At 37.9% G+C, this 16,268-nt stretch overlaps 1 protein-coding gene across 1 annotated transcript; it reads right to left on the bottom strand.

Moving 5' to 3' along the window:
• Positions 1–2,844: 2,844 nt before the first annotated feature.
• Positions 2,845–14,905, bottom strand: BDH2 (3-hydroxybutyrate dehydrogenase 2). The gene is made up of 10 exons (XM_074589446.1): positions 14,793–14,905; positions 13,169–13,249; positions 11,585–11,663; positions 8,292–8,388; positions 7,661–7,769; positions 6,466–6,526; positions 5,706–5,819; positions 5,127–5,185; positions 4,344–4,436; positions 2,845–3,105 (listed from the first exon to the last, which is right to left on the bottom strand). Exons 2-10 carry the CDS (start codon positions 13,238–13,240, stop codon positions 3,052–3,054), a joined length of 738 nt encoding a protein of 245 aa, XP_074445547.1. The 5' UTR covers positions 13,241–13,249; positions 14,793–14,905; the 3' UTR covers positions 2,845–3,051.
• Between the last annotated feature and the right edge of the window lie 1,363 nt (positions 14,906–16,268).

Here is a 16,268-nt window from a genome sequence, read left to right as displayed (position 1 = left end):
CCCAACCACACAAGAGAAAAGTTTGACCTAGAATCTGAAAAGTCAAATAACTCCTTGTGTTATCACTGGGGTGGAAGGAAAAAAAAATAAAAATTACCCAGTTCCATTAAAAACAGAGCAGAGAATTAAGAGGTTGCAAGAGCATTAAGAAGCATTCTCCTTTAATAATTCCAGCAAGTCTGCTGGAAAACCCCTAGGCATTAGAACACATTTCAGAGTTGTAGCTGTTAACACACCCATTGCTAATAGCATTGCTAATAACGCAAGAGACAATCTCCACTGATTTTTTTTTTTTGTCCACCAGCTTCTCAGACTGCCACTGAAAAATCCATATCTCTGCGCTTTTGGAAAAAGCGGGTGGTAGGTATCTCCTTTTCTTGCAACTCAAAAAACATTTGAGTAGCACCTGTATATTAGAGTCACCAGCGAGCTTAGAAGTGTTAATGAATAAAGTTCAATATGCAATATGTATAATGATTATTCTCTCAGATTCTTAAGTATATTTTCAGAATACACACTGAATTTCCCATGTTGCTGCAGTGGGGAGATTCTCTTTTCAACATAAGCCTGCTACACCTACTATAGAGGAAGGACTTTGGCCTTCATATTAAACTCTAAAAGCATTGAAACAGTATCTTGCCAGCCTGAACTTTTAACATTTGGCTTTATGTCAGTCAACAGTGGTGGAGCTGTTTCGATAACTTTGTATTCCTGCCTCAACTTGATCCTGCTTGGCTGCCAGGGTCGCTTCATTAAAATACTAGATACGCAAAAACCTGTAAACAAACTACACAAGATCAGAATGCTCCAACCATGATTAAAAGTAAAAGTTAAACTCACAGTGAGCCTAAGGAAGACAATATCCTGGAATGCCTCATCCCTGGAAGTGTTCAAGGCCAGGCTGGATGGGGCTTTGAGCAGCCTGGTCTAGTGGGAGGTGTCCCTGCCCATGGAAGGGGTTTGGAACTAGATGGTGTTTAAGGTCCCTTCTAACCTGAACCATTCTATGATTCTAATATCCACAATATCATTTTATCCATATCCACAATATCATTTTAAAATAGTAAGTAAATGTAACTTTTACAAATAAGAAGCCTGATCTTAACTAGACGTGTTCCATTATCTTTGAAATCAAGTAATTAATATTACTGCTTCAGCTAATATTGAAAAGCCTAAGCAATAAATTTAAAAACATGGCAGTTGTTACAGAAACACAAACAAAATAATATTGTAGCCTTTTTTCCTGTGCTGATTACTGATCAATCATACTCAGTAGCATTTATTCTTTAATTCCTCCCCCACTTATATATGTATTTAATATATGTGAAATTGCATACAGCTTCATTCACAAACTGGATAAAATAAGCTGTGTGCAGTTTTTTAAAGCTACCATATTTATAGGCCGTCAGCCCACGTCATTCATATAAAATCTAGCAGTATGTTAGCAAAACAAATAGTTTTGGAACTCGGGTTATTCATTGCCTCACATCTCTGGTTCAGCACCTCTTTTTTTCCAGACTATGAGACTTCATAATAATAGGTTTATGATTCATAAATCAGACCTACCATGTGCTATATCACAATAAAAACTAGCATACAGATTTGACAATATTTGTTCGATATTAGTACATCCTTTTGAAAAGGAATATATTGGCTCTGTCTCAAGTGGTAAAATCCACTCCTTTTGCTTGTGTGCTAGAAGTCAAGCATACTCATGAAGATCCGCCTGTGTATTTAATAATACTTTTCCCACATATCCCCCCATCCATGCCTTCCAGAGTGATGTCCTTGCATAATACTTTCTGTACGTGGAAGGGGAAAAAAAATAAATATACATAGTAATGATACTTCCAAGACCATTTTAGGAGTGATCTATTCCATTAATGAAACAGTTCTGGCCTCTATTTCTCCCACTAGGGCCTCTTTTGTACTAGTTAATGTACTCATTTTCTAGCTGATTGTAAAAGTACGTGTGATTCTCTATGATCTCTACATGCTACAAGCTTTAGTCTTAACAGCCAGTAGAGCAGGCTCCTCTCCTTCATGAAGACAGTGTCTGTAATCGTTAAGTGCTTAAAAAAAAGCCACCCAAATTCCAGAAAGTGGCCAATCCTACTGCTTCTATTGGTAATCTGTTGCCCTACCTTTTGTGCTGATCCACTGTTTTTCCAGATTCTAACAGTCTAACTTGCCCAGGACCTGCAAAATGGATGTTGCAGTTGCACAAACCAGCTATGCGTGTACACTAACTCTTTACTATATGTGCAGGAACTTTCATGTGCCCATACACCATGTATATACAGTGTCTTTGACTGTCTTGCACTGTTCACTTCAGATCTGTAAGTGTTGTCAGGCTTGGGACATATTCTTTTCAACAATTTAGACTGTTTTTCTACAGCTATTGCAGTTCTAAAATATTTTGCTAGTGATAGTAGAGCAGAGAGAACTTAAAGTAACTTGCAGAGCAGAATGTGGTTTCAAGTACAATTTGCAAATAGTATGTTCTCTAATACAGAAACACCTATTACCAGTAACAAAATTATTCAGATATTGAAATCTTCTAATTTGCTATTATTTCTGCCACTGTCTCTTTAAACTGCACTTGGTTCAGGACCCATTTGGCCGATTTAATAGTAGTTACTCCCTTTTCTCTAGATAGTCTGTCAATGCTAGTAGGAAATCTAATTGTGAATATTTAACTTACAAATACTTTGCAGGATGAGAACAAAGGTAGTATTTAATTCCTTTCACTCAGATTTTGTACCTTAAATAATATTTTTTGCCCTCTAAAATATTAAATGTTAAATTGCTTTTCTTTCACGTTTCTGGAGTTACCATAAAATGTAACCACATGAAGTATGTTTTTATTTAGGGAAAAGTGAATCAGTAACATCAATCTAGAAAGAGATCACGTAGCAGTAAAAGTGCACCAAATTTGTTTTGAAAGGCATCAGGTGAGTGACCTAAATCTTTGTAAACTATCTTAACTCAAAAACATGAATCTCACTTTTGCCTTTCATAGTATGAATTTCCGTTTGCCTGTAGGGTCAGTCACAAGCTCCATCCTCCATCGATGATTAGTTCATTACCAGTCACATAGGCAGACTGAAATTACATAAAAAACCCAATAATTTTAATTAATTTTTCATGGCTATTAAGTACAAGGAAAATTTTTTTTCAATTCAAAAAACTGCTTTCTTCTTATACAAACACTTTCTTTTACAAAAATATCTGAATAAATAGAATATAAACAAACTTAGAAATGGAAGACTTCCTGCTAAGTCAGGGGACTGTAGCAAAAGTTTTGTTAGAGGCATTAAGATGAGAATGCATCCTGAGTGTACAAATTCACATAAGGTAGACTTCAGATACCTCACCTGCAGGAATAAAACCTCACATTATGATGTTATTAGCTGTTCAGCTGAGCAAAACCCGACCAGGTCAGCCAATAATTATAAGAGAACCGAACTGAAAATTTAGATGCTGCGGAAAGTGCGGTAAGCAACTGAGCTGTTGACATTCTTCTCTGTATACCAGTACTGAAGCACACTGGAATATTTTGGAAAAATGGAATTCTGTCTAGACATGGTTGAAAATTCTATAGCCAGACTGGGGAGAAAAATAATAAATCAGTAGCTTTACAGAAACACTAAAGCTAAGATGAAAATGAGAAACAGATTACTGATAGATAGCAACATTAAGACTGAATTAATTCCATTGAAATATTCTGTTATGCTCAGTAGGGCTGCTGGACAAGTCCAGAGGAATCTAGTCCCAATTTAGATTCATAGTAAGTTTATGGCATCTGAAATAACCTTGCTGTGTGCTCATTAGTGTTGGTGATATTTGTAGTGGTCATTAAGAGTTTGGTCTATAACAACCTCAGTGGGTCTATTGTTTTCCTTCTGCTGAAAGGGCAGATTCACTCTGAGCATTTGCCTTTTTAGCTAAAATCTCCGGCAGTTCTACACAAACATTTGCTCTTGAATAGTGAAGGGAGGTGATGACGACTAATTCTGCCTCTTTAAAACACGATCTAGCCATGGTGAAACTTGGACAAGCCCCCATTTCTCCCATCATTCAGAAATCTGGTCAATTTTCTCAGATGACATGAAGCCACCAGACTGTGGTACCAAATACATAATGCCTTAACAATCACTGTCAACATTCAGAGTACTTTTTGTATCACAGGTTGAACTCAGTAAAAGATCATCAGTTTTCTATTTTTGTAATAATCCAACTCAAAGACAATATAAATCCTCCTAAAACAAATTCTTTCTGTTGTGGTGCAGCAAAGTAGCATGGGATTCTGTTATAGGGAATTTTAATCGTTCCATACTTACTTCATCAGAGGCCAAGTACACAAAGAGATGGGCCACTTCTTCAGCAGTAGCCATCCTACCAGTCTTCTGTCTGTCCAGAAAGTCTTTCAATGCCTAGATATACAAGAGCGTTTAGTATATAAAAAAAACCCCAAACAATTATTTTAATCCAATTAGACTGACGTGTAGAAAGCAATACTGGAAACAGGCCATGAGTCATAACTTCCATTAGTAGGAAGGAATTTATGCTAGAAAAAGAAATTGCAAGATTAACAGCGGTATGAATTTCGGATTGAAAAATACTAGGAGACTGGACCTAAATCTCTGGTTCCAGAGTAAAGCCAATTAAGTCCTTCTTCCCTTTGGTGGTGGATATTCCCAGGCCCTTCAACTGAAGGCTCACAGTTTTCTACTCAGTATGGTTAAGGATCCCAAATAATTTTGAAACACATAGGCCAGAATGCCCTTTCTGTCATGGTTTTGCACTAGTTTGTGACCTCCACATGCCAAAGTAGAAAATGCCTCTGCTTTTGCAGTAGATACTTTAACCAATGATTTCAAATACTGCCATTAGATGACAGACCCTTTGTATTCACTGATCAATAGTATCCTTCTGAGGCATTTTAAGACTTCTGTCTTGACTACAAACTGACCAAACTATCACAAAGAGACACTACTGTTATGTTGTCATTGGTACTCCGAAATAGGGGACAATCTTGAATCTGGGTAGAAATGCTGCTTTTTTATTTTTTAGAGGGAGTTAAATATACGTATGCACATGAAACTAATAAACTGCTTTCTTACCTGTTCTGGGTTAGGCCGGGCTTGGATTCTTTCCTGTAAAGATGGTGTGTCAACAGTTCCTAAGCAAAATTTTAAATTCAATGTTAGAAATCAACTGCATCAACAATCATGGAAAAAAAATGCAGTTCATTGGTTCTGTTTGTATGTCTTAACACTTACGTGTAACTTCATCATATCATTGAGGGGAAAGACTGCAAAACTATCAACACAGCATAGGACTCTCAATTTCAACAGAAGGCAAGACTTTTGAGAATTAGATTCAGTACCTTTCAGATGGTTGAACAATGGCTAGCCTGTTAGCTAGCCCTTGCCTGTTTCGAACTTCCAGATTATGTATTTGAAAATAATGTGTATAATAGTGTGCACATGCTGGGTTAACAGACTAAACATACAGCTTTACTATAAAAGTAACAGCTTTTCCGTTTTAAATCTCAGAAGCATTTCAAGCATGTCCTGTTCTTTTTGATTGCCGGTAACTTTAGTTGCCACTTGCAAGTCTACTCTTTGTTAATAATATCAAACTAAATCAGGCATTCTAGCATCTGCTCCTAGTTTACAAAATAATGTAAGGATACTTACCAGGACATATGCAGTTACATCTGATGCCTTGCTCAATGAAATCAGCAGCCACAGACTTTGTTAGACCAATAACCGCTGCCTTTGAAGTACTATATACACATCTGTTCACAACTCCTAACAGAAGGTCAGTGTGAAAGGAGCGTAGAAACATATTAAAGAAAAAAAAGAGACACCCAAGTTTGTTTGATATGCACCTGCTTCTGGACTCCAGCAATTCCTGTAGCATCTGTAGTCTCTCCATAAGGGCTAACTAGAATGCTGACTGCTGGAATTCTACCCAGGCACACACCAGAGCAAAGCATACAATCTTTTGATAGTTTAAGTTTGGGGAGTAGCCTAGAAAAGTTAACAAAGCAACCAAAGATATAGGAATAGCAGAGACCCATCTATTAGTCACCATCAGGTTTCCTTGGGAAGCACCGCTACAGCGCTTACCTGTCATTTCTTCATTGTTTCTCTGAGGAATGTATGTAGCAAGATATCACTGGCAGTAATGCCTTTTTAGTTAGTACAAACTGGTAAAAAAGGTGCCAAAAAAGTTCAGGACAGATTCAAAAGCTCAAAGGCAAGGATCTTAGTGTTTCTGCAATTTCCCATCTGTGTCTTTGCAGGAATATATGAGTTGATGCGTTCACTTTTTTTTAATTGCGTCTCTCCACAGGATCAGCAGTGTCCTCTAAATTCGATGCTGTGCAATATTTATTTTGCATTTCCATCATTTTAAAGATTTATATAAGGAACTCTCTAGCAAGCTACTGACCTTTAATGCTGGATGCCACAGAAGACATATTTATAATATTTCCAGATTTCTGTTTAAGCATCTGCAAAAGAATACTTATGTCATTCAAATGCAAACTACTTTGCCCTCTGCAGGTCCAGCAAAATAGCCCATAACAACCTGAAGAACAGCCCTACATGCAATTGATATGCAGCCTAACAAAGCTCAACTGGCATGAATAGGTGCTTATCACTTTTTGATCTATTGACTGAAGTAGTAAAACAGAATCTGAAATTTTCACTAGGTTCTCCTAAGTCATCCCCGGGGTGAAGAGGTGAAGACTGTGACAGGAAAGGATTTTTTTCCTAGATAGCCACCTCTGAATCACTGTCCTCTTGTCACCACAGTAAGTTACTCTACATAGACATCTGTTCATGCCATCTACCAATGCACTTCTTCATTGCTTTGGAGAAGACTAAACCCCAGCTTTCTAGCATCTTTGAATTGTAGCTAAATTTCTTTAAGTTATAACCTTTTTAGGCATCTCAAACCATCTTTGAAAATTAAGATCAGCTAAAAAAACCCCAGCAAACAACCCAAACAAAAAAGGACTGTAACAACACTGAAAAGAGTAGTTGTCATCCAGTCGTGGTCGCAGCTTCCACTTCTGGCCTTTGCATTTACAGGAATACAAACACCTTATTCAGTCCACGAATTTTTGTAGTCCTGAAGCCAGTTACTGTGTCAAACGCTAGTGTCCTCAAGCTGCTACGCTAATTGGATTGTTGTTCTGATACAACCAGCGTGTTGGCATCAGTGGCACTGAATTGCTTCACAAGATAGTTTCCAGATTTGCATAAAGTTCCTATTAATATACATATTTTATAAATACTTTCTAGCAGTAGTATTGTTCAGCTGTGTGCTATAGTACAACACAGTAACACTAGTGCAATGGCTCCCTCACTGCTCTGCGTTTGAAGGATTTTAGTTAACAAATCACATAGGGCAAAACCCCTGAATTAATCTTCTGTACCACAACCTTTCCTACTTGGAGGATTACACAGTGCAGAGAATGTTTTAGAGTAGGATTGCTATAATCTAAGGGCCTCCCTGTACAAAGCAGCATACTTGCCTTTTTATCTCAAACCCCACGCTGTCATGGTGGCAACAACTTAGTCCTCACACACTTTAAACAAAACCCAGCAGAGACTAAAAATCATGAGCAACCAAGCCTTACCTTAGGAAGAAATGTCTTGATCATTAGATACATGCTGCGAACATTGAGGTTCATAGTGAAGTTCCAGTCTTGCTCTTCACACTCCAGAATGGTTCCATGATGAACAAACCTAGAATAAGTCCATGAAGTGAATTACTGTCAGTAATTTACATTTCTATGACTTTTTATGCATATTTTTTCATTGATATTTCGTAATAGCTAACCCTTCCAACCTTGAAAAGAAGGGACAAGAGCTCTTTTGAAGAAAGCAAGCAATACTATTTCTTCTGATGAGACAAGACAGATCTGATATGTGCAAATAAGTGTTTGGTAATAGGGAAACTAAAAAAAAAAAAAAAAAAAGCAGCACTGGCGGACCATCAGCTTCGCTCACTGTTTTGCCAGGAGGGCCAAAGCCATCATTATAAGGCGCTCATAGAGGAAGGAAAACAAATTCCAGAGGTGTTCTATCTTGGCCTGGGTTACACAGCTATGCACAAAGAGCTGAGTGCTGATGAAAACACATGCAAGATTATATTAAACATACAAAAATCTATCAAAATAAAACAAATAAAATGCACTTAAGTAAAAGAAACTACTTCTGAAGGACAGGGAAAACTGGAAAAAAAAAAGTACGATAGAAGCTGGTTACCCTGCAATGTTACAGAGGACATCAATCCTTTCGATGTCCTTGGCCAGATTTTCTATCTGCTCCTTTTTGGTGACATCCAGCACCCGTATTTGAATGCCTAGAAAAACACGGTATTTATTTCAGTGTATTTACCTAAGGATCAGCAGTTTATTTTTCTGAAGCGCTGAGGACTGCATCTATGGCTCAAGTCAGTGGCTTGCCAGGAACAGTCCCCTCTCCGTGGTTCACCACGACATAGAGACTCACTGAGCAAGAGCTATTCTCGATGATTAAATTACTGCAATAGTTAAAGCAGGACAGCAATAGACAGCATAGTATGCTATTGAAAATTTCAGAAGGGAATTAAAAAAAGATCAACTGATTTGATTGTCATACAGCATCACACAAACAGATAAGCTAATGTCATTTACCATAAAAACATTTCAAATCAATTTGAATTCCACAGTGCTCTCAAACTGAAGAATTACAGAGCCTGTATAATCATAACAAGCTTTCATGCCCACTATTATAGAATAATAATTAAACGAAACTAGTTACACATCTCGCGTGTACTCACAGTCACATTACATGTCATCTATCCATGTGTAGTTGAGGATATGATGAATCAGCTTTATACCATTTAATTAATGAGAAAAAGTAATTTTGCATAAGCCAAAATCTTACATAACCCGGAATGATGTGATAGCCACGATAACAGAAGTGAAGAGGAAGCGTAACAAATTGATGGCTTCTATCACAAAGGTTCGTTGAAAAATATGATGCTTATATTTTTGCAATTATTTGTTTATAATCAAACAGAAGAGGCCTGAAAACACGTTACTTTTCACTAAAAGCTTCTATGTATTTCAGCTTCTGACAGCTGTCACTGTCAATGCTTATAGCACCGACTGTGTCTGTGCCATACCTTCAAGAAAGCCACTAATAACAAAAACAACCCCAACCCACAACCAAAAAACTAACCCTTCTATTTTATTTGGAGAAGTTATCTCTGAAAGACTGAGAAACATAATTACTGCAAAACGGGGTCAGGCTTAACTCTTCCAAACGCTTTTCAATAGAATCAGCCCCTCTAACAGAACTCTAATAGAACTGCTTTAGGGCCAATCACAGCTGTGCCATCCCCTGGATGGAAGCAAAAAGAGCAAAGTAAGAGAGTTACTCTTCCAGATGAGCTGTAATATGATACGATGCAATCTACATGTTATTTTATCTCATTTTACTTAAGTAGCTTCCAGTAATCTAACACAACTAGTTTCCCTCACCCACGTCAAGGCCGAATGCTTACTATGGAATAGGCGTACCTCATGATACGCTTTGCCTGCACCCTTGCTCCATACTGTGTGTAAAGATTGAGCTGGGCCCTCTTCTCAAATACATGAATTTTTCATCCAAAGGAAACCTGGATGAGTGGAAAAAATGGAGTCAGGGTGTACGCCAGTAGTTCCCTGAGTGGGTACAATCAGGCTCCCAGGGCACTAAGACTTGCTGCTGATCACCCTTTTGCCACAGCCTGGTCACAGCATATCCTGCATCTCAGGTGAAGGGACACCTAGTGGAGAACATACTTGTGCCCCAAAACATTTTTTTGGGTTTGTTTATTTTACAATTCAGTCATGTGTAATCAGTGACACGCAGTCTAATAAATGTCTACAACTACCTATTGAGAGACTGTAGAGAAGACAGAGTCAGACTTCTCAGAGGCCCACAGTGGAAGGATGAAAGGCAACAGAAAGAAGTTGGAATATGGGAAAGTCTGACTGAATATAAGGTGTGTTTGGGGTTTCATGGGGTTTGTATGTTTGTTTGTGTGTGTGCGTGTTTTTAAAATATCATTATTATTTTAAAACCACAAGGGCAGTCACACTGGAACAGGGGCCTACAGAGGTTGCTGAGGAAATTGCATCCTTGGAGATGTTCAGAAATTGACTCAACACAGCCCTGAGCAACCTGCTGTAGCCAGAGGCACTTTGAGCAGTATGCAGGACTAAATGGCCTCTAGAGGTCTCATCCAGCATACGTGATTCTATGAAAGACTGTAAAGCTGGCTGTAAAGCATCTGAGTGATGTCTAAATTATGGGAGAATTCGATTTGAAATGGATGAAAACCTGTTTCTTTTGAAGCCAAACTGACAAGTCCACGAACAGGCTTTATATGCCTTAGTTAAATGATACAGACACTTTTGAAGAGACTTGTGTCTAACGATGCAATTAGATTACAGGCTGGTGATTAACATCAGCACTGGAATTACCTCTTCTGGATAAAATTCAAAGACTACAATGTGCCAAGCCTTGATGAATTATAGCTTAACTAATCGTGTGTCAAAGGGACAGAAATGGCTCTGTCCATATAACAGTTCAAAACATAACACTTTTCTAAACACCCTCAGAATGAACCTGGAAAGTACTAAAGTTCCTAAAGAATTACAAAGGGATTGCTTGTGGTGAACTCCAGTCAGTAGAGACTCTAAAAGTTCACTCTAAAAGCTGTGCCAGAAAAAATTGTTTTTGCATATTTGAGTGTCCCGCTGTAGTAGGAATTAATTAAATCCACTTCCTTCCACCAAATTAAGCTGTTAGCATTTTCAGTTGTCAAAGATATCCAAGTTTTATTTTTTACTTCAAGATTGAAAAAATAAATTTTTAACGTAATGTCCCACACTTGTGTCACATGATTAAGAAACACAGCTAGGCAAAACCTGCTCCTTGAAGGATGTTCCTGTGGTATCAGTAAGAAAGAACTTTCAGGCCTGAGCATTTGTACAAACAGAACAGGCTTATCTAGTGTTTGTGGAATTAGTTTCTGAAGACATATGCAGTCTCCTAGACAGCTATCCTTTTAATGCATTCCTTAGTAAGTACGGACCATGGAAACGCAAGACACTAAACATACTTTTTGTATAGCTGGATGTTAGTTCTTGTGATCAGAGTAAAGCATTCCATGCCTTTTAGAGTGATATGTTTGACAATTAGCCGAGTGATCTCAAAAGGTAATTGAAATGGGTGCTATTCTGGGCAGCAGAGATAACTGCTTCTGTCACACAAGAATCTCAGAGTTATTCCACATGCCTAGAATAATATTCTGTCTGATGTGCTGATGTTGCAGTATTTTACATACTAAATTTCTGCTATTCCACATCACAGAAAGCAAAGCCAACATCTAAAGAATTAGCCTGGATATTTTCCTTTTTTTTTTTCCTGGCCTTTTGAAGTGTGCCCTACACTCAAATTATATTTCAGCCAATCTACAATAAAACTCCCAAGAGCTGAACTAATGTCTACTGTAGGCCATTTACCTGGATATTTCTCCAGTTCTTGCAGCTTAGACTCATTGATGTCTGTAGCAATGACTTTGGCTCCTTCTTTAGCAAAAGCCTGAAGAATACAAGTAGGAAAAGCAGTTCATAGTTAGGTATTCCAGATCTTACCAGAAATAAAACCTGTTTTCTTCTCGTTTCCTTTTTGGCTTGAAATAGATGTTGGCTGAAGGCAGTTGATCTCTCACTTTTCATTCTGGGCATGTCAGAAGGTAATGGCCATCAATTACCACACATCCTGGGGACAACTAAGTAACTATAGTTGATATAAGACAGATTTAAGATCTTTTCCTTAAAGTAAGGAATGTATGAGAACAGTAACCACACTAAGACAACTGGTGTTATTATTGCCCTCATTAGCTGCGGGTGCGCTAGCAAGCACGTTACAAACACGTAGGGCTAGAATTGTCTGTATTGTTGGATTTAAATGAAGTTATGGTATTTGACAGGTAAAGGTATGAGTCATAAAAAAGGAACAGTGCTATATAAACTTTAAGAAAATCCTCTGCATCCGAATCATTGGAATAAAGCAATATTAAAAGAAGCACGACTTTGATACTTCAGAGATTTTCCCTCATTCTTGATGCTCCCCTCAAAACCTGTTTTCTCTGCACTGTAATGATTGATAAATCGACAGCTATGCTAACAAAGTAACCTCCATGTCAAAAGTATCCTGACATCTCAGACTGTAGCCCCTAATCTTCAAAATAAGTGTCTCAAGTGCAGCTTAAGAGGGCAGTGGCATCAAACATGCCAGCCTTCCATGGCTTGTTGGGTATTTAAAAAGTGAAATCATCAGGAAAATTACCTACTCCTTTGACTGAGTGTTTTAAAGTAAGTGCCATGATAGCAGTTTTCTGCATTCTTAACCGTATGCATAAGAAACTAACTAGTGCGGCAAAAATCCTACTTACAGGAGCTTTTCCTGGCTCACTGATTACATTACAGAGATACTGAGATAGCTCTATTAGTTTCACTATCTGCTATGGAAGAAGGAAATAGCAGGGGAAGAACAAGTCAAAAGGAATTAAAAGTTAACCAGAGAGTTAATACATATGTTGAATTCTGTTTCAAAGTAATTAAATAAAATTTGTAAAGGATATCTCACAGTTGCTCATTGTGAAGAACATTGTAGCTGTGCTGTTAGTATCATGTAGACTTGGTTACATCACGTATTAATGTAGATAAAACATCTTGGCTCTACTGTAGGGAATCTTTGCAGTATTCAGCCTTACAACAGGAAATATTCCACCTATCCTCCTTATCTTCTCCCAGAACAATGAAAGGTACAGAAGTACAAGCATATATTGTTGGAAAAGCGGATCTCACCCTTATCCTTGCCTAACGTCACCCCTCAGAGCTGAAGGCTTTCAGAAACTCAAACAGCACAAAGCATGGATGATACAGTACAGTGACTATGTTATTCCCTGAGTTTTATATTGAGTAATTTTGGCTTCATCTGTGGTTTACTAATTCAGGAACTTGTTTGGTGCACGTGTCGTTGGACAAGCCTGCATTAGAGACCCAGCTCAGGTACAGGAGAACAAACATTTTCCAACTCACTATAGCAGCTGCTCGTCCAATGCCCTGTGCTGCTGCAGACAGCAGTATGATCTTCCCATCAAGCCGACCCATGCTGCTGACCTGTGCGGACAGATGTCACAGAACCTTTAACAAAAAGATGAGCCAGCAACGCTCCCTGCAAGTCACATGCAAATGCATTCCAAAAACTAGACGTGATTCAGAGTACCTCTGCCATCAAATCATATCACGGACTGTCCTGTTTAGCTCTGGTGTGACCCCGAGTCATCCAGGTTCTGAGGGGGGCACTACCTGAACTTTTTTTTTTCTTTTTTTTTTTTCCTCCATAAGTGAAGACCTCAAAAAGATCAAAAGGTATTTGAGTTCAAAAGCCAGTCTTTATTATAACAGAAACTGGACTTTATTTTTCCTTAGACAGAAAAAAAAAAGGTCAAGTTTCAAAGAACTGCCTAAAAAGTAAGGTCACTGTGTTCCAGACAGAGTGTAATATCTGGTGGTTGTTAGCTGGGTTCCCAAGAAGCAAAACTTCCTGCACTTTTATAATCCGTAGACCAAAATTTGTTTATGTAGCTATGAACGTAGAAAGGTGTCCTGAGAACCCAAAATCTTTAAATGTATACATGAATCCAACATACCGAGTACTTCACTGAGAAGTTAAAGATGCCATAATCTCCCCAGGTTGGCAGCCAACGCTGTCACCTAAAGATGCTCAAATCTGTGCTATGACTCAGATTACTGAGTCGAATTTAGTGTGTTACATCTTAAACCAGATTATTATTTTCTCTGATTTTGACCAGAAATTCTGTTTTTTCAGCAGCTTTTGCTGACAAAAGTTGCAGCAAAACCCTGAAGGTTACAGGTAGAAAAAAAAAAAAATTCAGACTCCTTATGAGGCAATTTAAGTGAAAAATTCTTTCCGTTCTAATATAGAAAACATTATCCCTTTTGATTTAAAGTCGGACTGAGTTACAGACTATGTTTCAAGACGTTGAAATGTTTCACTATACATTTTACTCCCCCTTAACTGGGACACACACCAAGAAACAAAGCACAAACCAAAGGAACAGTCTCCTAAGCAAACAGTAACTGAGATGCACCTTCCAAATTAGGGGAAAGCACAATATCTTCAAATCACTTTTTAGGTTGGCAAGTAAAAAGATGTTTCTGGATGCCTCTGATGGTTGGCTATATAAGGTTATATGAGACCGGGCCTGTCTTAGCATAACCTTTTTGCATTGACAGGTGAAAAATACAAAGTTAACCAAGAACAATGAGATTACACACACAACTAGGTTGCACTGTCTCTCTAACGTACTGAGCTTTTAAAAAAATGCAACTCCTCAAACACAAAATTCTGTGAAAGTCTGAGCAAGTAAACTGTAGCAAGTCCCGAGTATCTCAACAACGAGCTCAAAGTGCTCACTCCAGGCAGAGGAAGCTCTTTCTTATTCTTTATGGTCACTTAACATCTTTTCAGTGGGGGGAAAAAAACTGATTAGTCCAAGTACTTCCCCAATTCACCTTAACGCTTTAGAAGCAAAATGCACTATAAATACATTTTTCAATCTAACAACCAGTTTTTATGAATGTTTGCTACACAGATTCTATGAAGCATTTAAAAATTAATATTAAAATCGTCACTCACCAAGAGATCTCAAACAGCTTGTTGTGTTTACTGACCTTCGTACAAAAGGAAGTTTTATACTTTTTTTGCTGTGCTTGTGGGATTTGTAGTCTGACTGGTAAATTTCTCTGTATGAACGTAATTTCCTGTTGAAACATTGAGATGCTGCCATCTAGTGAAACTCAGGATTTTAAAAGTTTGATTTTCTCCTGCACAGGAAGGACAAAAAAAGGATCACCAGCATTAGCTGTGCATTCTCTGTAAGAAAAATCAAGAAATCAACAGGATTCCCACCAGAAAGGCCACAAAGATGTTTTTTCCAAGCAATCTCTCTTTAACAATATAAGCTATCAAATTCCAAACTAGGACAATGCTTGAATACTTGCATGATATATTTTGTTCTTTTTGGTTGGGTTGTTTTTTTGGTTTTTTTTTTTTTTTTTTGGTTACACCAGTGATTTACCAACTTACCTTTTCTTTTTGTACCTAGTGGTTTAACGTACATTTGTTAAGGCAGAGTTAATATCATCAGACTGGAAAATTCTAAGACAAATTAGTTACAAGCTCACACCAGACCTACCCTGATAGCACGCTTTAAGAATTGAGTCCTGCCTGAGCTTCATTGGGCACATTTTCCTCAGAAAAGCCATTTCTGTGGGTAGACTGGGCCACACGTACACAAAGTTCATTAATATTAATTTCATCTTGTCTTTCTGCGAAACTATGATAGCTTTCTAAGACTTTGTAAGTCAGCTCTCCACCAAACAAAATCTTTAACGACCAGGTTTTCTAAAAGCATTTATCCTTCTGTCCCTAATCTTTTGTGTACTGAATTCAGACACAGACCTGTTGCAATGGGTTCCTGTTTTTCAGCTCAATCACCAGAAAACTCTCCAAATCCAGAAATGTTCCAAGCAAGCAATAACTAACAAAAAAACCCCTGAAATTTTATATAAAAGAGGTAGATCTATATACACCTTGTTCCCCCCCTTCTGAAGGAAAAAGTCAGTTTAATTCATTTATTAGAACAGCAAGATGGAGGAAATAATAAAAAAAAAAAAATGGCTAGTAGCTAAAGAAAGTATCTTTCAATCACAGTGGGGAAACTGAAAACAAACAAACCGACACCAGACAACCCCCCAGCAAACCAATGCCAAAACAAAACCAAACCCCACCACACAAACACCGGCAATTCACACTTATCACTGTCAGGAAACAAATTGCTCCTACATACCTATGGCTGTGGTAGGAGAAGAGAGAATGCAGTGCTGAACTCAGTGATGGTATTTAGAACCTGTGTATTTTTGGCTGGCAATGTCTTTAAAAGCTTCCCAAAATACATTCCAGGTCAGAGGTCTAGATACTCAACAATTTCTTAGCAGTTACAGTAGTTGGCAGAGTTATCAGCTATTCAAGGTAAAAAGATGGTTGATTCTTTAAAAGAAAGTTGATTCTTTATTAAAGAATCCTTCTGCAGAGAGGGACGTAGGAGTCCTG

Source organism: Larus michahellis, chromosome 5, assembly GCF_964199755.1.
Source record: "Larus michahellis chromosome 5, bLarMic1.1, whole genome shotgun sequence".
In the NCBI taxonomy this organism is placed as follows: Eukaryota; Metazoa; Chordata; class Aves; order Charadriiformes; family Laridae; genus Larus; species Larus michahellis.
Note: the sequence above shows the minus strand (reverse complement) of the source record. Positions and strands in the feature narration are given on the sequence as shown.